Raw genomic sequence first — 23,455 nt, 5'->3', positions numbered from 1 at the left:
GGAAGTTGCAGATTGTGCACATGTTCCATAATGCTATTATCTGTGATTTTTTTTTTTTTTTTTTCTGCAAATCAAAATCGCATTCCAGGTTGGTTCGTTCCATTCTAAAAGAAAAGATGATGATGATTTATGCTCTTTAACAATGTATATTGTATAATTTTCTTTGAATAAATGTTATATGTAAAATACCGTATTTATTCGTGTATAAGATGATCTCGCATGAGGTATGACTTTAAAAATCAAAATAGAGAAAATTAGATTTATTAATAGAATTCTAATTTTATTTCATTTAATCACAAATAAATTATCATCAAATGCTTCATGTAGTACAGCAAACAATCATGTTTTCTTGATGCTATCACCTTTTGTCCACTCAGACTCGCCCTCCAAAGCTTCGTTACAATTTGCCTCTTTTTCACTCTTACTCCACAAAGCATCAGTCCAGTGAATTTAAAATGCAGTACAGTAGAGTCCCATACAATGTGGGGGATTTGTTATGTATTATAGGAAATCATGTTATCGAAACCTGCATTATCACACGATTTATGAAAGTTTAAACCTTGGCCTATAAGTTGAAAAAGAAACATATACCTCTGATTGACAAAATTTGAGGGTTGTTGCTTGCTTTATTTGCGCGTTGTACGAGACTCTACTGTATTTCCTGAATGACTGCTATCAACTTTCGAAGATTGCTTTTCCATGCACCTGATACCTATGTAGCAAAATCAAAAGATTATAATGCACGTGACAGGAAAAAGGTTATTTTTAATGATTTAGAATGTACAGATATTCATTAAAGATACTAATTTAACAAATATGAAATAAAGTAGAGCATTGATTATCTGAAACAATTCGGGACTGGAGTTGTTCAGATAACTGATCATTTACGAAAATATATCTATATTAAACACAAAACTGTACTGTATATAATTTGTATCACGTCTTACAAATACATACCTTACGTAATATAGTACATTAAAGTAGGTCTACCGTTTAGATTGGCAGGGAGGGGGAGAGTGCTGCAATGCCATATCACTAGCAGAAATTTGAATTTGCTGACTGGAACGCTTTCAGTTAACCAATGTTTTGGTTGATTAGTATTTGGATAATCAATGCTCTACTATAACTGCATTTATAATCATTGCTAAGTGACTAGCTATTTTCAGATCATCTCTTTAAAAGCGACATTCGCCTTGACCTCGATAGCACACTGCTATAATGGCAGCATGAACTATACATGGTTCACAAAAACTATTGCAAAAATGCAAAGGATTCTTTGCTCGTGTGTATAGGATGACCTAGGTTTTTGAAGCAGTGAAAAATGAATAAAAACCTCATCTTACATGCAAGTAAATATGGTATTTGAGTATTTCTTCGGCATGGAATGCATTATCATATTTTACATTAATTTCTATGGGAAAAATTGTTTCGCTTAACAAGTGTTTCACAATGCGAGTAAGGTTCTGGAATGAATTATGCTTGTTAAGTGGGGTTCCACTGTATAATTAATTATTATAATGCAATAATAAAATAATTATTAAAGTTGAACATTGTATTGTAAATTGTAATTATAAATATTAATATAATCTTATCATAATGAAATTACTCTATAATAGGGCTTCTTAAATTATGGGTTGTGACTCCATATGGTTTCATGTAACAGACTTTTGTGGTCACAGAGAATGTCACTTTACCATAAAATGTATCTCTATCAGATTCTCCAACACTATTTAGCAAAAATATGAGGGTAATTTGAAAAAGATTTTGGCCTGAGAAAAAAACAAGAGTTTTAACCAATTTTTTCTTTTTTTTTAATTTACTCTTTAACATAGCCACTTTTTACTTGATACACTTACAGAAGTTAAATCATCATTGTTCTAACTTTCAGTGTAATATGATTTTTCTAATTCTGCAAAATAATCATTTGTCTGAGCTATGACTGCCATATTTAAAGTGAACTTTTGTCCAGCAAGCCATTTGGGAAGAGGAAAGTCACTAGGGACCAAATCTCATGGTATAGTGCATGTGGCAGCAATTCAAAGTGCCATTCATGAAGCTTTATGACTGCAAATGAAGGTGCATTGTCATGGTGAAAAAGAACTTTTTTCTTTACTAAATGCAGACATTTGCCCTTCATAGCATCTTTCAAATGCTCAAACAATGCTGATTAATACTCTTAATAGATGGTTTTGCCTTTTTCTAGGATAGTCTGAGTTCCATACTCTGAGCACCCTAAAAACAGTGGCCATTACCTTTTCTGGTGATGAAGCACTTTTTGTTTTCAGAGTACTTTCACCCTCTTCCATACATTGGACTGTTACTTCATCTCTGGTGTAAAGTGGTGGATTTATGTTTTATCAACAGTGATGAAACATTGCAGAAACTCTGTTGAATTGATGGGTGCTGCATTTAAACATGTCCAAGCATGTCAGAAATGTTCATTCAAATACATTTCTGGTTGACTGTTAACAAATGCAGCACCTATCTGAGCTGAGAGCTTTTTCATATGCAAATGTTTGTGTAAGATGATGTGAACACAATCTATTAAGATCTTTGCAATATCAGCAAGCTTACACACTTCCACTTGTGGTTAATTTAATACAGCATTGTAGATTTTGTGATGATTTTCTTGGTCATTGCAGTTTTTGGGTATCCTAAGTGTTCACCATTAAAAATAGAAAACCACCACCTTTAAATTCAGCAGTTCATTTCTTCACTATAGAAAATAATACTGAAGAGTCTTTCAAAGTGGAATCCAACTCCTTTTTTATATCCATAGTGTAAACCTTTTAAAATGAAGTATTTTATTGTAGCATGATGATTGATTTTATCTATTTTTCAGAAAATACCAAAATTTGTTAGCTTTGCTTAGCCACAACAAACAAACTATTAATGCACATACAGTATTTGAAATTTCACAGAATGCCATCTAATGGATTATATTTGAGAAATAAATAACCTTATCATTTGATACTACCAGCACCATCTGTGTCAGATCGAGAACTTTTTGAATTATCCTTGTAATTAAAAAACTGTATTTAATTAAAATAAAAAATAATGTTATGGATACATAGCAGAGAAATGAAGTGTTTTTATATCTTTTCTTACTGTGATCTACTGCTGCTAAAATCACTCCTATTTAGACTTTATTCTATTACCATTTACTTGTCAAACTTTGCATTGTACATGCCATTGTATGAGATAATGCCAGCAAAGTTTTGTGCTTTTACAGAAACATAATAGTTTAATTACCAAAAAATAAAAATTTTAACAAAATTTTATTGCTGTCATTTCTCAGTATGTAACTGTAAAATTTATACCTGTACATTCTTGGATTGTATATTGTGACTAGGAATTGTTTTTCCCAAAATTTTTGGATTCTGAAGAATTGGGTATTCCTGAATCAGTAAAAAAATTTTTATTGAATCAAGACTCACTTTTTTAAATTCTTGAGAATCTGAAGATTTGAAAAAAATTTATTATTTATAAAAGATTAATTAGAAAAAAATAATTCAGAAGAAACTATACAAAGTAGGATTAGAATATATACAATTGTCTCATATTTATTTTGCTTAACTTTTTAAATACAATTAATTTTTAATATATTTGTTTCTATTTGTTAAAAGTTTTTATTAAAATAACTTTTCAATACACACAAACAATCTTTTGATTTATCTGAAAAATCCATGCATCCTTTATTTTGACACAAAAATTCTAGGAATAATGAAGTTCCTTTCATTTTGTTTCAATGTTGGCTTTAGGCAAAACAGAATATTTTTGAGCATTTCCCTGATGTTATTTTACACAAGGCTCCATAAATATTTATTTCCTGAGGTAATGAACTGAAATCACTCAGTTGTTTTGATTGGTGCCAAGCTTTGTAGAATTTTTCCGATTTCTGATGCAAAATTCATACTTAAGATTTCAGCATTGTGGATTGAAGGAGGCAGGACAGTATTTAAATTCTCGTTATTATACAATCTATTCATTATGCTTCTTGATATATTTGTTACATATGTTTTAATTTTCATCATTGATGATTATAAAATGAAAATATTGATGAACTCTAAAAAACATCTAATGTGTCTTACATCCTGCAGTATCAAATATTCAGCCAAGATTTAATTCTCTGCAAAAATAATCAAGTACATCTGTCTCATTAGTATGCAAATTTATTTTTATCTTAATAAATGGTAATCAGTAGTAAAATTATTAGTATAACAAAGAATTGTTTGGAATTAAATTTCTTTGATTTTTTTTTATCAGTTAACATAAAAATTTACAAATAAAATATTATGTATATATATGTATGTACATGGAATCTCGTAAAATATTCTTGGATAAAAGGAGTTGTGAATGGAAAAAGTTTAAGAAGCCTTGCTCCTATAATAATCATAGAAAATGTTAAATGTACAAAATTTTGTGAAAATGAGGAAAATATATGAAATAATTTACAGAGTATATTTATGTTTGATTAAAAAACAAAATTTACATTTAGTTTTAATATATTGATATTTAATTGATATTTTTAGAAGTATTATTTTAAACATGCAAGACCAGAAAGACCCAGTGGTTTGAGAATATATGAATGCCACGTAGGAATAGCTTCAGAGGAACAAAAAATAGCAAGTTACGATAATTTCAGGATAAATGTTATACCTCGAATAGCTAAACAAGGTATTAATATAACTTACTCTAATGATGTGAAAAATATAAATTTCAGTTTTATGATCCAACAACTATGAATGTGATATAATAAGATTCTTTTTATATATAATTTGTTTTATTTTCTGAAAACTTCTATATTCTATAATCATTTAGAAAAATTTTTCAGCCAAACAAAAATTAATATAACTTGTTCTATAATAATCTTTCTTAGATAATGTGTAATATTACATTAGAATATTCTAACATAATATTATATTTAATTTATATAATTTTACATAAATTTTAATTACACATTAGAATATTGAAATTTATGTAATATTACATAAATTAAATGTGTTCCAGAAATAGAACACAATATATATTAATATATAGGTAGGCCTAAAGTTGTATCTGTAAAGCAGCTCAAAAACACTTGTCCAATCATTAAATAATTTTGCTGGAGAGTGACAAGGTTGTTTGCATGATATTTTGAATTATTTTCCAGTTTTTAGTTTCTTTTTCATACATTGACATAGCAATGCAGTGCCAAAATAAGCCCTTTATCTATAAAATTGTAGTTTTCTGCACATTAATCAAATACACATCTACACTTGCTGCTTCAAAGTCAGATCAGAATACAGAGCTTAACAGGATCTATTCTCCAGCATTAAAAAAAGCTTCCAGAAGTGTAAAATTATTTTCCTCATCAAGAAATTTGTACTCACTGATCAAAATATATCTGATTGCAAGCTTACTTCCTCCTCCTCCCATGTTTATGTATTCCAAAACCCTTCAACCTATTTTCAACTCTATAGCTAAAAGTACAGAGGGTGTAGTACAGTTAACGAACAGTTCAGATAAAAAATACTTTCACAAAAGATTTTTATGTTCGGACAACGAACACATGTTTGAATAATGAACACCTCACAGAACAAACACAGGGAGAAGAGACTTAAAGTAATGAATACCGATTGCTCTTCCCTTGTCTTCAGGCAACATTTCAAAACTTTTCAGATCATGGGATATGTTGACATCAACACTCAACTCAGTATATACTGATCAGATAGTATTCCTCTGAACTTTGAAACTCTGCCTTGTAATTCCAGCCTTTTATTTTTCTGACAAACAATTTTTTTTATAGTATTTGCGAGACTGTTGGGTGGACACTCATTAAGTTTTGCATTGGTTTTTATTTTCGAAAGATGAGAGTATAATAGTAAAGGTAGAGAGTGAGCAGATGATGTCTGATGTTGCTGGGCAGTATGGCTTGAACAGGTCTACAGTAAGCTGCAGAAAGATACAGTATAATCAAGAAGACTTAAACAGCTAAAAGAGTAACAAAAATCACATCTGAGAAATAAATAACATTGAAAAGCTCATAATGGAACCTGAAATGAATCTGACGACAGAAGAATGCCAAGAACTCTTGAATGAACACCAAGAAATTGGCAATACATGTTTTCTTCTGAAAAGAAGATTAATGCCGATATCTACTATTAAAGATCTTTTGAGGTGGGAGGATGTCAGAACATTGGTCTTAGAAAGGCATCCAAACCAGGTTGAGGTTAATAGGATTGGGGATCTCTACAATTACAATGCTATTAATTACTTCTGAAAAATCCCAAAGAAGAGAGTGAAGCAATCTATGTTACAGATTCTTTAACCCCACAAATGGAAAAACATGACTAATAAAAATGCAAGACTGTGTATATATGTACAGTACTTTTAATATTACATATAAATAAACATAGTAAGAAAGTATGTATTTTTTATTTTTTGGAGTTTCCAGAAGGAATTAATCAAATTTTCATAAAAACCTATGGTAAATTGATAATTTAGTTAACAAACAATTCGGATAGCAAACAGTCTGGTTAATGAACATAATCTGTTGAAAATCACTCACTGTAATAGTAAATTCATAGTTGTAAACCAGGGTTGCATATTAATTCAAACCAACTTTATACGGCTTCCTATGGAATAATAAAGACCCCATAGGATGACAAATGGAGCATCATCCCATCCATAAATGAGGAGATTGACATCAACAAAGCATATGTCAGTTATATCTCAAGATCCCTCAATCAGAGGCTTATTGAACACAAAGGGACATTAAAAGAGGAGATAAGCTTACAGTTTTGTCTTCCTATGCACAACTTTTTGGCACAGAGGAGATTGGCAGGTGCCAAACTCATCTGAACATCTCTCACTCCTCCCACATTAGCTTTGTCTAAAGCAGTGGTGCCCACAGACTATAATGAAAGGGGGTGCAAAATATAAAAAAGGGCATCATACACTGCAAGAAGCTTCAAACTACACTCAAACCTGTTTTTGTGCAGTGGATAGGGACCACATAAAAGAAAACGCATAAAAAAAATCGCACAAAACTTCACGAGTAGCTATAAAAAATAGTTTTCGCAACACAATTAAAAAGTATTTTTTTTAATATGGTGAATAGGGACTGCATAAAAAAGTCTCACGTAGAAAATAACTCAAAACCATACAAAATAACTAGGAATTGCTTTTTTAACTCCTTGGGCCTTTTTCTGCAATCCCTTATGGGGGAAAAAATCCTCTAAGAATTTTATTTTTTATATTAATTAATTAATTCCACTTAAATATGAATCTAACATTTTTTACTAAAAAGTTAAAAATAATGGTTAAAAAATGATTTTATTTGATAAATATAGCTGCAGGAAGTGTTATTCTTTCATTTAACAAGGTGTGAAATTTCACACCAGCAACTAGAGCTGGAGAGGAGCTAACTTAGGCATCTGTTCAAATATAACACAATATTTCTGATTTTTATGCTATTAAAATACCAGGGGACCGAAAAAAATATGAGAAAAAATTTTACTGAATAAAAAATGAGAAAAAACCTGCTGATGTCATAGAAAACATCCAATAGTTTTAAAAATTTTACAGAAGTCAATTATGTTCCAATTTGATTGAAACTTTCATATACCGCACAAAACAAATCGCACAAATAAAAATCGCAAGAAAAAAGACCGCACAAAAAACAGGTTTGAGTGTATGATTCAGTGTCAGATCAGCACTCCCACAAGTTGGCACTAGTTGAAGTCAGATTAACTTGACCTTGAAAAGAAGGAACATTCCTTGTTTTTAAGGCCAAGTTTTGGTCAACATACAACAAAGTTGCATGGGACTATGGACAAATATCATTCATTAGTTTCTTTTATATTTGTAGAATAGGCTTGAAGTCATGAATTTTCTGTTGTTTGTTGATAGTGGAATTTGGAGCCACCTTGGGGATTAGGAAAAGGGATACAGAGAAAAGAGGGCTTGTGTCCCAAGTTCTCCAATGTATGGGTGCCCATAGTAAAGAGTTATGAAATTTATAACAACTCCATTACCAATACATGTATAAACAGCAGGGACAAGGACTCTCTTCTCCCTGCCTGGCAATATCTCCTCACTCTTTCACATCAACTGCTACCATCATAGTCCATCTCTCCTGTTTGTTTACTTTATTGGAGTCATCCTTACTTCCAACACTAAAACTTCACTTTTGACTTTTGATGCCTGAGGATGACGAGTTGAAAACATTACTGTTTTTCTAAAAATCCCACTGTTAAAGATGCATTAATTAGTTCAGTTAAATTTGTTGCATATATATTTAAATTACAAATTTATAATGCTTATATAAAATTCCTAATTATGATATTTTATATTGTATTGGAATCTTTGAAAAAAATATGCAAAATTAATAATAGAGAATTCATAGTTTAGGAAATAAACCTGGCTAGTATGTAAAGTTTTAAATAAACTTTCTATTATATAGAGATATTGTTTTAATTTTGTACTGTACATGTTAGGTAATGCAGTGTAGATAGGCAACATAATCTTTATTTTTATTCAATTTTATATTTTACTCTAAAAATTTGTTCTGTGCATTCCAATTTATGACATTGTTGACCTGAAGCAAATCTTGTTTAAGATTCAAAATAATTGTTAAATTTGCATTAAATTATTTACTAGGATTGGTGTACTTAATTATTATATAGATAACTTTAATTTTCTGAAGAAATATTTTTTAATCATATTTTATTTGATGTAAACTCTAAAATTGTAGCCTAGATCAAGAAGTTGAGAAATATGTCTTTTAACATTTTTTTTTTACTTTTGTAAAAATACTTGTAGGGCGGCTTGCTTTTGCATAATTTCAGTGTAACTGTAGTTTTTTCTACGACTAATATAATGAAACAATTTGATTGAGCTAACTGAATTATTTTGACTTACCAATTTATTTTGTATTTTTATAAGCCAAAGAATAGATTCTTGTCCATACTTTGTTTTATGTACAAGTGTACCTCTTCAGTTAAAAATCTAGCAGACTTCAGATTTTTGTAATAGCAATAAATTTAAGGTTTTGTTATACTTAAAGATATTGGATTACCTTACAACATGGTTTGTTTTCTTGACATTTCTCCTAAATTATTCTTGTCATAAACAGTTATATAAATCAAAGTGGAATATATTAAATAAACAACTAAAAATATTTGACAAAATGATGAAATATTTTTAAAATGTTTAAAATTAAACCTAATGAGAACTAAATTTCTGTTTGTGTTTTTATGCTTGAATATTAATATATTAATGCAACCAATGTCCATATTAGTTTCTAATAAAGTTGTAAATATTTTGATTTAATTTATAGATTCTGATGATGATTAAATTTTTTTTAAAAGTTTTAAAAACTATTATTATAAAATTGATTTTGTTATGAGGTTATGTTTGTCTTTTATCTGATGGAACATTTTCCTGTGATAGAATTTTGAAATTAATTATGGTACATTCAAATTATTTTTACTAATTACAAAATCAGTTTTATAAATGTAAAAAACAAGGCATTTATAAAACTGACAAGAAAAATAAATTATTTAAAGTTTTTGAGAGAAATTTGTATCAGATATTTTAAAATATGTATTATTATTTTTTTATTCAAATATTTTTATATGTAAAATGAAAGAATTTTTAATTACAAAAATTTTATATTAATTGATTAGGTTATAATGCTATTCAACTAATGGCTATCATGGAACATGCTTACTATGGATCATTTGGTTACCAGGTTACAAACTTCTTTGCTGCTTCTAGGTAATTTTCAGTTAAATTGAACAAGTTTTTAAAATTTATTTTATATCATTTTCAATAATCAGTTTTATACATAGTTTATACATATGTATATACCTAAAAAACTCTCAAATGAACAAAATATTTAAAATAATGGCATAATCTAAAATTTGATTCAATGTTGCTAAATGAATAAGATTAAAATATTGTCTTTTTTTAAAAATTCTTTACAATTTCTTCAATATATTGTTAAATTTATTATATATATATATTTAAATAACAATTTAAATCATTTGTTCAATTTAAAGTTCTTATGTAAAATTCCTAATCATAATGTTTTATGTTGTTCAGTATATCAAAAAATATCACTTTGGAAAAAACCAACAAAATTAATAATACTCTAGAAAATTCATTGTCCAGGAAATAAATAATAATTATTTGGAAAAATTTAAGTGAAACAAAATTAAAATTTACTTTATAAATAAAACAAATTTAATGATAGTAGCGATATCAAATAATGTAATAGTAAATTGCACTCAGCATAAAGACATAACCACAGTACTACACCACTTAATGCTTGTTGAGAAATTGTTTATTCAACTAATACATTAATGCTTTATTGTAAAATATAAGTTTAAATGTGTAACACTTGAAAATTCTGTTCTTCTAAAGTTCCATTTTCTAATAGTTTATATAAACCAAAGTGGAATATATTAAATAAACAACTAAAAATATTTGATAAAATCTTCATGCATGGAATCCAGAATATATTCTGGATTCCATGCATGAAGATGGCCTATGACATAGATTGAAAATGTTAGTATATTAGGTAATAAAACAGTTTTTAAGCAATCATTATGTACTGTGATATCAAATAATTTATTAATTCCATCTAAAAAATTAATTTGTTTATGTTTAGTAAAAAAAGTTTAATAATAATGGATTTTAAAATATACATTTATATTTGTTCAGTTATGCCTGCTTAATTTTAGATATGAGTGTAGTTATATGTTTCTATTAAATCCAGTAATGACATGTCTTCATATTGGTGGAATTAAATAATTTTTAATATATTTTGCAAAGCTACAAAGTTAACTTTAGACAATAATAATAAAGTATCTATATATTTCTATTATTTTCTAAAATTTTAGTCGCTATGGAACTCCTGATGAACTCAAACATTTAATTGATGTAGCACATTCCCATGGCATATTTGTATTACTTGATGTCGTTCATAGTCATGCAAGTAAAAATGTATATGATGGACTCAATGAATTCGATGGCACAAAAGGTTGTTTCTTTCATGATGGTCCACGTGGTGAACATACTCTTTGGGACAGCCGACTCTTTGACTACACGCAGTATGTTTCCTTCTTTTAAACTATATTAATATAATTATAAAAATAAATATATTTATAAAATACAGGATTATAATATTGATATTAGTTATCTTGTTTTCATTATGATGATGATGATTATGCAGAAATTTTTATTTAAAACTGTAATGCAATTAATGAATAAAGAGCAATTATCACATAATTTTATTCATATAATTGCAGAACTGATTTGAAAACAAAGGTATAATTATTTTTATTTTATGTATTTCCTATTAATATTGTGTAACACTGAAAGGAATGTTAAACAAGAATACTTCATTTACTAAAATAATCTATTGATGACTATTCATAACTAAATTTACTTTCCAATAATAATTTCATTATAATGCAAAACTTTTTCAAACTGTAAATCATTTATTTGTACAAAGAACACATTTGGTACATTCTAGTATAGTGACATTCAATTAACCTGGCATCTGGTATGCAGGCAAACTCAATAAGCCAGAATGTCAAGTTCATGGTTATTGGTGGACAGGGTAGATCAGGAGATAAGATTTTCAGGTAAAAGCATTCAAAATGTGCAGTTTTTGGAAAGAGATGTGGGTTTTCCAGTTAGAGATGACAAATTCCAAGATGACATGATGCTGTGCTAGGTAAAACCAGTTACTTTATGCATGATTTTTCTAAAGACTTTCCCAAAGACATTAGTGCATAGGTTTGATGTGAGAAGCAGAAATATTTGCACTTGGAATCAATAATTATCATGGAAACAGCTACAGTGCATTGCTGTTCATATACTTTGATAATTATAGTACAGTATTTATATTTGTCAGTAATTCAGTATTAATTATTGTCAGTATTTGTACAACAAGTGTACAAAGAGCAAAGAAAGAATAGTGTTTTTTTATTTCAAGCCAATCAAAGGTAGGAATAGCCTGTAAAAATTGAAATGGTGTGTTAAACAATCATAAAAGGCGAATTTTACAGTTCTACATGCAAAGATATGTAAAATTGTGTCCAAGGGATTGAAAAAACTGGAAAAACTTCCACTGTCCAATAAGACAGCATGTTTGATAACCTGACATTGTGTCAATCCCAATGATGCTGGGTTAATTGAATGTCACTGTATTACTAGTCTCAGTCACAACTTATGCATTGGTGAATAGTCAAAAAGCTTTTACTGGAATATCTGACAACGTAACAAGATGATGGAAGCAAAAAGCACTATATTGGCATTTGCAGACATATTTTGTCAAAATAATTCTGGGTTAACACACACGAGTAATAAAAATGGTGTTATTAATGAAATATTTTCAATAGCTGCTACCGTTACTATGATGAAGTCTAAAAGAAAATAAAATACATGAATTAAAAAAGCCAAAATTGTAGTTATGTTGATAATGTTGTTTTGCAGTATTTGAATGATGATTTTATATCTCATTTTTGACTCTCTCCCCTTCAACTTTTCAAGTAAATAAGACATTTTCAAAGTATTAAATTTTTTATAATTTTTGTACTATATTTTTTCATAATGAAGGTTAACATGATATACTGAGTATAAGAACAGAATGCATTTATTTTTTCTACAGAATTTAGTAGAAATATTTCCATATGAACCACAGATTTGTCATTGAGGTTGCCCATCCTTATTAAGCAAAAGCAGGGAAACAACAGTCCTTCTTTTCTCTTTGAATTTTAAGTAACCAAGAATTTTTTCAAGAAGTTACAGATAGATTTGGTGTTGGTGTTTCTTAGGCCTACAGAGTGGTCATTAAATTTTGCAACTCACTTTGTAAATTTCAGTCTACAGTTATTCAGTGGTCACATCATACCAAAACACAAAAAACAATTAGGAAATTTTCCTCTTTATATGGCAGAGAAGTTTTTCTGGAGTACTTCATTGTGTTGATGGGACTCATATCCTGATAACTGCTCCAAAAGATGATCAAGTGTCTTATTTTAACAGGAAACAAGTTCATTCAGTCATCTTCCAAGGTATTTATGATTCTGAATTCAGATTTATAGATATTTTTATTGAGTGATCTGATTCATCACATGTTTGTGTTTGGTAAAACTCAACGATATTTCAATATATAAAAGCAACACCAGACCTCATTCCATAGAAGCTCATTTTCTAGGTGAATCAGCCTATCTTTTATTGATATATTAATAATGCCATACAGAGATAATGGACATTTAACATGCAGACAAAAATTATTCAATCAGAGACTGTTTTATGTGTACTCATTGAACAGTGTATTATAGAATGCTTTTTGAAGATTTTAATAGTTAAAAATGCATGTATTTAGAATGGAATATTTCCTATTGTACATAATAACATGTTCCATACTTCATAATCTGTGCATTGAAAAAAATTACAAATAAGAGAGTAATTCTGTATCAGTTGACACTGTTTTGCAAATGAAGAGAGAAACACTGAAATATTTAATACAAATAGTGAATCAACCAGTGTAAGGCAGGATAAGTTAGCTAACCAGTTGTATGAATAGGCGATCAGTTAATATTATATAATTATTCAAAATGAGAAAGTTTAAATCAGCTTAATGTAGATATTATCACTTAATATGCTTTTTTTACATAAATAATTAGGTTGGTCAGGAAACCTGTGCAGTTTTTTAATGTATAAATGAAAGGCAATTTTTTTTCAAAAAAGCAATAACTTTATTCAATAATGTAGAGGCCATGTTGATCTACAGTCTATAGCCATCCTTTTGGCAGCTCCATAATTCCTTGCACAAAGAACTTCCTGTCTTTCATGACAAAACTGTTTCAAGTACTGTTTGATGCCTTCCTTGGAAATAAAGCATTGTCTATTTAAAGAATTCTGGAGACTGAAACTGATAGTACTATCTGGTTGAATATTGAGGATGTGGCAAGACCTTCCAGTCCAGCTCCAATAATTTTTGCCATGTTTGGAAAGATAATTTGAGGTCTGGCATTGTCATAATGGAAGACAACACCCTTTCAGTTTATCAATTCTGAACATTTCTTGTGGATAGCTGCATTTAATTTGTCCAGTTGGCCAAAGTACACATCCAAATTGATTGTTGTTCTGTTTTTTGGAAGCAGCTCATAGAACACAACACCCTTTTAATCCTATCAAATTGAAAGCATGATCTTGTTTATGTAAAGTCCTGCCTTTGAAGTTGTTTTTTTGGAGGCTTGCCACACAGTCACCATGATTGATTGTGCTCAACATTGTTGTATGTGATCCATTTTTCATTGCCCATTAACATCTGCTACAGAAATGGATCTCTCTCTTCATATTTTGTTAGTGAATTGCTGATGATAATGCATTCTAAGGGATTTCCTTCAGTCAATTCGTGCAGAACCCAAACACTGAGTCTGCTAATGTAGCCAAGTTGATGGAAATAGTTTTCCACACTTGATTTCAATATTTAAAGAATGCCTGCAGTCTCCTCTATTGTGTAGTATGGATTGATGTCAATTAGCTCCTTTGCATTGTTGGTATCAATCTCTTGTGGCTGGCTTGAGTTTGGTATGTCTTGGACAAAAAAATCTCCGCAATGAATTCTCACTGGCACTCACATTCTTTCAAGGCATTCTCATTGCACATAGCTCATATCTTTTTACAGATTTTTTTTATTTTTTAAAATAAAAAAGCATAATATACCAAAAATGCTCATTTTATGTGTTCATCTTTCAATTGACATTGAACATACAAGACACCTAACCTTTACACTTTCAAAATTGATGTTCTAATTTTTTTTAAACAGTTATGAGCTTTCAAAATTTGAACTATTTTGTTGCTTTTCATAGCGTCTATTATCATATATTAACAAAAAACAGCACAAAAATATTGACTAACTGAGTGTGAGATAAGTAGGGGGCCAGGGGTTAATTCCTTCTGACCACTTAATCTGCACAGGCTGGTAAAACTCGATCTCTGCGTCTGTTGGATGACTTAGGAGGGCAAAAAGTGAGTGAGGAGGTCGTCTGTATGTGGACAGGCGTCTTTCTGGAAAAAGAGATAGACAGGTCAACAAATAAAACATTTATTGGTTAGCTAAGGTTAACATACAAGATTGTTTACAAAGCTACTCGATTAAATGTGGTTAAATGCAAGTTAAATGCAAATTATACTGGGGGAAGCTTTTAGCTACATCTAATCCCGTTTCTGGGGAGAGAGAGTTCACAGAGTGCTAACAAACAACACCTCTATGCGAGAATGGACGGTATATACGCCTGAAGTATGGCGGATGCCGACGGTATGGAAGAGTCTGCAGCTGTTGAATGTCTTCTCCGACGGGATCCAAGACCTTTGCATGGAGATCGACTGGCACAAGTACAGAAATAACTTCCTTGTGTGGACGTGCCCTGAGCTTTCAGTAGCTTGTGCTTTTATAGCATTAGTGTGGGAAAGCAGTCTGTTGTTGACAATGACTTGCAATTCTTGACAACTAAGTGTCAACTTTTCCACCTGACTGTTGATAGTTGGAGGAGACCTCTGCTCAGATACTTCGTGAGGAGTTTTTCTAAGGGGGGTGTTTACAACAATTTTGAACAATGTAAAAAAAAAGGAAAGTTTCCTTTCATTTAAAAAATTCCCTCTCTAAAATTCATGGTTTCACACAAATATTTCCTATCAATTCTCAAAAATTCTTTTTATAATAATAATTAAATATTATCATCATCCCTATTTTACTTTGCATTGGTTGATGTGAAATATAATTTATCTTTATTACAATACAACAGAACTAATTTGTAAGGAATGAAGATAATCATATTTTCTTATTAAATAAATGTTTTAAAATAAAATATTTTTTTCTAACAATATTTAAAGTGCATTCAAGAGAAAATATGAATGATTTTTTTTAACTTAAGAATAGAGAATACATTTTCAGTTTTTTTATAAGTTTATCTTATAAAAACAGAATAGAACATTGTTCAGATTACAAAGATGCAATTTTAAAAGTTATTCTAACTTGCAGAACTAAAAACATGGTGTTAGTAGTGTATATTAATAGCAAACAAGTACAGGCATGTTGCAAAAGGCAGGGAAAATCTGGAAAAGTTGGGAAATTTAAAAGTTGAGTAAAAAGGGAACCCTGTTTTCATTCTACTGATTTTCTGTAGGATATGAGGCAGTGCAGATTGTGCTATCATAGACTATATGTATGAAATTATAGAATTTATCAAAATTAAGTGATTTAATTTTACGATCATTTAAGTGTGTGTATAAATTTACTAAATTTACATCCATTTTAGATCACAAATTATTACTACTACTATTAATGCCAATAATATGTACCAGTTTTTGACATATTATAATTTTAATCATTTTAATTACAATTACTTTCAGATGGGAAGTATTGAGATTTTTAATTTCTAATTTATCTTGGTGGTATAAAGAATATCATTTTGATGGATTTCGATTTGATGGTGTAACTTCAATGTTGTATCATTCCCATGGGCTGGGCCATGCATTTAGTGGTGATTATAATGAATATTTTGGTTTAAATACTGATACAGAGAGTTTAGTTTATCTTATGCTTGCAAATCATCTATTACATCAACTATCACCAAATATGGTTACTATTGCTGAGGTAAGAAATGTTTTAGCAATCATAAAAGTTTTTATTTTGAAATAACCCATATTTAGAAAGAATAATAAATTCACAGAGCTTGTAAGTTAATAGATAAATATTTAGATTTCTCATAGAAATAATTTGAATACATAGTCAAATAAGTTTATATGAATATCTTGTCAAATTATTTGACAATAACACTAAAGAATAATTGTTAATGAAAATTAACCATTATCAATTGAAATATTGAAATGATGGAACTAAAGAGATATCTTAATTTTGAATGTAGTTATATGAAAAAAAGATGTAGTGCATATATCGTATTTCTCATTATTATTGTTCTAAATAAAGTATTTCAATTATAAGAAAAAAAATTAAAGTCAAAAAATTAACTTTCATTACATTTACCAAACTGCTTTATATTTTACAATATTTTTCTATAATTTGTTACTTTATATTATACTGAATGCCAATAATCCAATATATAATAATAAAATGTATTGTATTGATGTTTTTAAAGGATGTATCAGGAATGCCAGCTTTATGTAGACCTGTTGATGAAGGAGGGACAGGATTTGATTATAGACTTGCTATGGCTATTCCAGATAAATGGATTCAGGTATTTTTCTCTTTCCTTTTTATTCCCCTCTTATTATTTTTATTTTTGATTTGATTATTGTGAGAAATGGTGAATAATTATTATTTTAATATAATAATTATTCATGTTGACTTGTTGTTTAAAGTTTAAGTTAAAGTTAGTTAAAGTTAAAAAGCTGACAAAACAAAAACCTTAAATTCCAGCATAACTATTTTTAATTGCTAATGTTTTTTGACCTTATTCAAAGATTATGAATAGTCTAACCTGATGACGGTTGAAGTATGAAGTGAATTTACATGGGACATACTATACAAATTCAAAATAGACTGTTGTAGCAATTTTAAAATATCCTTTGTATTAACAACAGGGATGCGGATGGACTAGCTTCTGCATAGAAGTTCTATATAAAAGAAATACTAAAACAAAAATTCTTAGCCCACACCTGCCCTTATACTTAGTGGCATTTTTGTGTATTTATTTTATTTTACATATGTTATTTTGATTTTATTACTTTATTTTCATCATTATTGTATTAGTTCATTTAGTATGTGTTTTATTTCATTTTTTATTTGTTAATTTATCCAGTATTTGGTTTTAAATTTAAATTGTAAAAGTGTTTGAACATTCTGATGTTTAAATATTTAGTTAAAATACGTTCGAGAATACTTGCATCTGAAAATGGCCTATCATATTAGGTCGAAAACATTGTTTCTTTAGTAAACGTTTTCTCAGCATCAGGTGTTGGATGATTTATTATTTAAGGAGCTGAGTAAGATATTTTAAAATATAACAAAGGGTAACCAAATATGTTCCAACTGTTTAAGTTATTTACTTCACCTAGTTTTCTTAAACGATATAATGAAACATATGAAATACACATTACATAGGTAAAAATGTAAAATGTAAAATAAAAATAAGGTAGTAGAAAAAACATACATAAAAAAAGCATGTATTGAACCATACAGTGTTTTAACATAGTTTTTAATACCATTTTTAGTGCACAAAAATCCATGTATGAGATTCCATAAATGTTGTCTTGATCATTAAAGTTTATGCACTTCATTGTTCTGGCAGATAAGGCTTCAAGTTGTTTCATATATTTCAATTTGGAGAGTTTGAGTTGGTTGAATCAAAGTCATATAAATCAACTTATATTTCTGGAACTTGCAATGTCCAAAATATTAAAGAAACAACCTCTGCACCAGTGTTTGTAAAAATATCAAAAACTTTAATAAACTATTCATTGCCATTATTGGATTTTATGGCTACAAAACAAAATATTATATTCACAGACACTTTTTTGTACTAGCTCCAGCATGTATGGTCATTGGAAAAAAGTTTTTGATCACTTTCAGAAACCTTTGTTAGGTTGTTATACATTTCGTAAATTGAATGTGATTACTTGAACAACTTTTTAAAAAGAAATGTTCTATACATAATGTGACAATATTCACATTCGAAAAATAAAATGTAATGAATGTAATGATGAAATAAGCTTTTGCAGTGTTTTAAAATACATAAACCAATAATTAGTATAAAACTCAAATGTTATTTAATGTACAAATTTCAATTTGATATTTATAACAATAAAATTGACTATTAGTACAACTTACAAAATTACAATTATTCAAAATTTCACAGTTAACCTGAATAGAATCTAGCAGAAAAACCCTTAATCATCAATCACTTACAATTCCACAGTTATATACTGACCATCAGAAGTGAAGTCTAGCTTGCTGTATCAGTTTGACAGTGGTCTTTCATGTAATGTTAATTTGTGTATTGAACATGCTTATAGAAATGAAATGTTTCCTAGGTAGTGTTTCTATTACTATATGGTTACAAAAATATAGTACAATCATAATTAAATCCTAAATCATTGGGATGCAATTTTGTTTATTATTCAATTGAAGTACTAACCAGGATATTGAGTACTGAGATAGAAGTTGAGGTTTAACATAATTTGACTCCTAAATTCAAAATAAATGATAAGTAACTAAATATTAGAATGAATAGTTTGGATGAAAATCATATAAATAGACTGAGGTAACAAGAGAGATTTTATTTATAGTTATATCTGAATTTTCAGAATGTCAGGTTGAAACTATGAAGAATATTGCAAAAAGTAAAAAATTGTTTCAAAATTTATTTTAAACATTTAGATTTTAAATTAATTTTGATTTTGGTTCTGATGATTAGACTTAGCTCTTATTTAAATTAGCTTTTTATTTGTATCAAATATTACAAATATATATACATATACATACAGTAGAGCATCAATTATCCGACTGTATTGGGGACTGGGGTTGGTCAGATAACTGAAAAGTATGAAAAAATACATTATTAGTATAATCTAATTATACTAATTACATGGGATATATATTAGTATTTGGAGAGTTTGAGTTGGTTGAATCAAAGTAATATAAATCAACTTATATTTCTGGAACTTGCAATGTTCAAAATATTAAAGAAACAACCTCTGCACCCATGTAATTAGTATATTGCTATTAACCTACTTTGCATTGAATTTTCATTGATGTTAAGCCTAACAAAATTTTTTTAAAATAATAATTGTCGCTATTGTATCGTTAAAAATTATTTCTTTACTTTGCCCAAAATAAATACAAAAATAAAGACAAAGTAGAAAATTAAACCTCATTTAAATACTGGCCTCCCTTTCATGGTCGAGCCAGTGTTGCCAGCTAAAACACGCAAAAATTTAACAAAAATAATATTAAAGTAGTCGAGACATAGCCAAATATTGTAGCCCCACATCACTAGTGGACAATTGAATTTGCCGACTAGAACGCGGTCGGTTAACCGATGTGACGGTTGATTGGGGGTCAGATAATCGATGCTCTACTGTATATATATATATATTATGAAAATACATAATATAATTATAAATTTTTAAACAGCAATTAAAAAGAAAATATCCATTGGTTTAATAGGCATGTTTTAAATCTGTTGTCAAATCATTTTTATCAAATATCAAAGTTGGTTTCAATTTATTCTTTGTATTTTGTTAAGACATAACCTGCTTTAAGGTAGACAAAGTTTAAGAATATTGATTTTAATCTAAAATTTTTTTGCTATTTATTACATTTCCATTGATAATTTTAATTAAAATCATGCATAGTTATTGAAAGAAAAGAGAGATGATGACTGGAATATTGGTGACATTGTTTTTACATTATCAAATCGTAGATGGATGGAGAAAACAATAGCATATGCTGAGTCTCATGATCAGGTAATGCATAGTTAATAAATTATTTAAAAATTTTACAATTAAAAACTTATTTTTAAAATTTTACAAAATTTTTTTGCTTACAAAATGTTTTAGGCATTAGTTGGTGATAAAACAATAGCATTTTGGCTGATGGATAAAGAAATGTACACAGAAATGACAGTGATGAAACCATTGTCTCCAATTGTTGATAGAGGGATTGCTCTACACAAAATGATTAGACTTATTACCCATGGTTTGGGAGGAGAAGGATGGCTAAATTTTATTGGTGAGTAAAATATCTTTGAAAACAACAATTTTTTTCTAAGTTAGTTTTATTTAGCCAATAAGTTTTTATGCAGTATTTTGTCTTGTTTATTTTTATGTAATTTTTTTGCATAAAATAAATCTTATAAAAGTTACACTAAAAATAAATAAGAAAAATGTATTGCTGAAAGACATCATCCTTTTGGTATGTTAAACAAATATAATAAAACTAGTTTTGTTGGAGAAATATATATTACCAATTTTCCAGATAAAGTAATTTTTGAAACTATATTTTATATACTGTATTTAAGTATAATTTTCATTTATATTACTTTATCTTGTTTAAAATACTAATAAGTTTTTCTCTAAGTCTAAATTTAAAGTGATATGTTAAGACAGTTATTGTTTTTATAAAATAAGCAACACAATATCCTGTATATTTATGGTCAGATCTGAAGATTTACAAAGACTAAAGTTGAATTTGCAGGATATATATTTTTATTTAACTCCTGAAATTTGTATTTTAAAATAAATTTTTTGCAAATATTTATTCAGTGTTAAATGTGAAATTATTTTTGATATGAAAATAGTTTGAGAATGATAAAAGCTTTTTTTATATAAACTGAAATCATTATATATTATATAATATATATACATATATATATATATATATATAATTATATAATGTGGGCAAACTAGGCCTGCGGGCCACATCCAGATGTGACCCACCTAGAGATTCTATCCAGCTTGCCACAGATTTTAAAATAGAATAGAAATAGAATAGAATAGTATAGAAATTGAAAATTTCTATGTTTTAAAAAAATTCATTTAAGGATGTGTCCCATTTTTGCATATGCAAAAATTTACATTGAAATTTAAATATTATTTGTATATACAAAATATAGTTGTAAGAATTTATATAAAAATTGACCATTAATTGCATTTTATAATAAATTATATCAGCCTGCCAAAATTTTGTTTTTTGGCCCACACCTAAAAAAGTTTGCCCATCACTGATATATACTATCTGTTTATGTAATAATAATAATCAAATAATAATAATAATTTCTTAAATTAAAACAAGTATATAACAAACAAATAAATTTTCCCCCCCCTCTCTTTATAGGTAATGAATTTGGTCATCCTGAGTGGTTAGATTTTCCAAGAGAAGGAAACAATGAAAGTTATTATTATGCAAGACGTCAATGGAATTTGGCTGATGATGATTTATTAAGATATAAACATTTAAATAATTTTGATCGAGCTTTAAATTTAACTGAAGAAAAATATAAATGGCTTTCTGCAGACCCAGTATGTTTGTTTGAATTTCTTTACTACTTGTATTAATAGTAATGAAAATACATTTGCTTTTTATTTCCTACATGGCAAATTTTTGAAATTACTAACATTTTCTATATAATTTAGTTTTAGTTTAGTTTTTAGAGAGGATAAAAGTATAGTTTGTTTTATATTTTGTAATGCAACATTTTTTAAAGTAATATTTGGCCATTTACTTTTTTACATTCTATGAATTATTAGGAGTAAATTAGTATTAATTATTGAATATGAAGAGAAATAAAATTGAATGGAAACGACATTCAACAGACGTTATAATGCCATATTGAAATAAATCTGGCTCAATCTGATATATCAATGGATTCAGAATTTAAAGAGGAATCAGAGTATGTAAAAATATTTAAGCTAATTCATTTGAAGTAAAAAAGTTGATATTACTGGAAAATTAAAAAAAAACACATCTTTATATAAAAATAGACAAAATTATAATATAGTACTGTTATAACTTATTATTATTTATTCTTTTTTTTATAATTATTTAATATGTATTATACCTAAATTTACTTAACACAAAAAACTAAAGAAATAAAAAATTATAATAAAAAATAAATATATAAATTTTTACATTAATTGAAAACCAGTAGAAAACTTGTTATAGCCATTATTTTTCATGTGAGCAATGATTTTTTGATGAGCATTGATAAAATTAAATCAAGTATCTTGTTATGTAAAACAAGAAATAAATTGTTTGCTGTATGAATACATTCTGAACTATTCAGAAATATAAGCGATTTTGTACTATTTTTGCAACTATAAACTACATCACATTCATATTTCCTTAAAAGGCTTAAGTAAATAAAACTTCAAAATATGTTATAAGTATCAAAGTTAAGATAACTGGAGTTAGATGTATGTTGTAATTATTATTTGAATGCTTTTATAGTCATTGTGCTAATTTAGGATCATTTGATAAAATAAAATAATTATAACAAATAAAGGCATCATGATCAATATAAAATTTAATGTACTTTATTTTTATTTAAGGGTTATGTTAGTTGGAAACATGAAGATGACAAGGTTGTTGTATTTGAAAGAGCAGGAGTAATATTTGTTCTTAATTTTCATCCATCAAAAAGTTTTCCTGATTATAAGATTGGTGTCGAAGAACCAGGAAAGTATCCTTGTAACAATTAAATTTTCTAGTAATATTTATTTAAATCATTTAACTTTTACACACATTTTGTTGAAGTTTTAATCTCTTTTTAATAAAAATTGTTGCTAAACTCTGCTTCTTTTAGGAAATCAAAATATTTTTTAAAGCTTTTTAGGAACCTTTAGCTTCCATCTTCAAAACTTTCACTGAATTTAAAACTAGTAAATCTTGCCTCCTATTCTGATGATAAATCATTTGAATGCATTCATA

General features: G+C 28.1%; 1 protein-coding gene across 1 annotated transcript in view; it reads left to right on the top strand.

The window, feature by feature from the left end:
* AGBE (1,4-alpha-glucan-branching enzyme) overlaps positions 1-23,455 on the top strand; it is a 50,052-nt gene that overhangs the window by 22,697 nt on the left and 3,900 nt on the right. Inside the window, exons 5-13 of the mRNA XM_067281769.1 lie at positions 4,533-4,677; positions 9,672-9,762; positions 10,890-11,099; positions 16,420-16,663; positions 17,166-17,264; positions 20,383-20,493; positions 20,587-20,758; positions 21,863-22,047; positions 23,077-23,207. Coding sequence (XP_067137870.1) covers positions 4,533-4,677; positions 9,672-9,762; positions 10,890-11,099; positions 16,420-16,663; positions 17,166-17,264; positions 20,383-20,493; positions 20,587-20,758; positions 21,863-22,047; positions 23,077-23,207 — 1,388 coding nt within the window. The remainder of the gene's footprint in view (positions 1-4,532; positions 4,678-9,671; positions 9,763-10,889; positions 11,100-16,419; positions 16,664-17,165; positions 17,265-20,382; positions 20,494-20,586; positions 20,759-21,862; positions 22,048-23,076; positions 23,208-23,455) is intronic.

This window comes from Centruroides vittatus, unplaced genomic scaffold (genome assembly GCF_030686945.1).
Source record: "Centruroides vittatus isolate TY-2023 unplaced genomic scaffold, ASM3068694v2 contig_926, whole genome shotgun sequence".
NCBI classification, from domain to species: domain Eukaryota; kingdom Metazoa; phylum Arthropoda; class Arachnida; order Scorpiones; family Buthidae; genus Centruroides; species Centruroides vittatus.
Note: the sequence above shows the minus strand (reverse complement) of the source record. Positions and strands in the feature narration are given on the sequence as shown.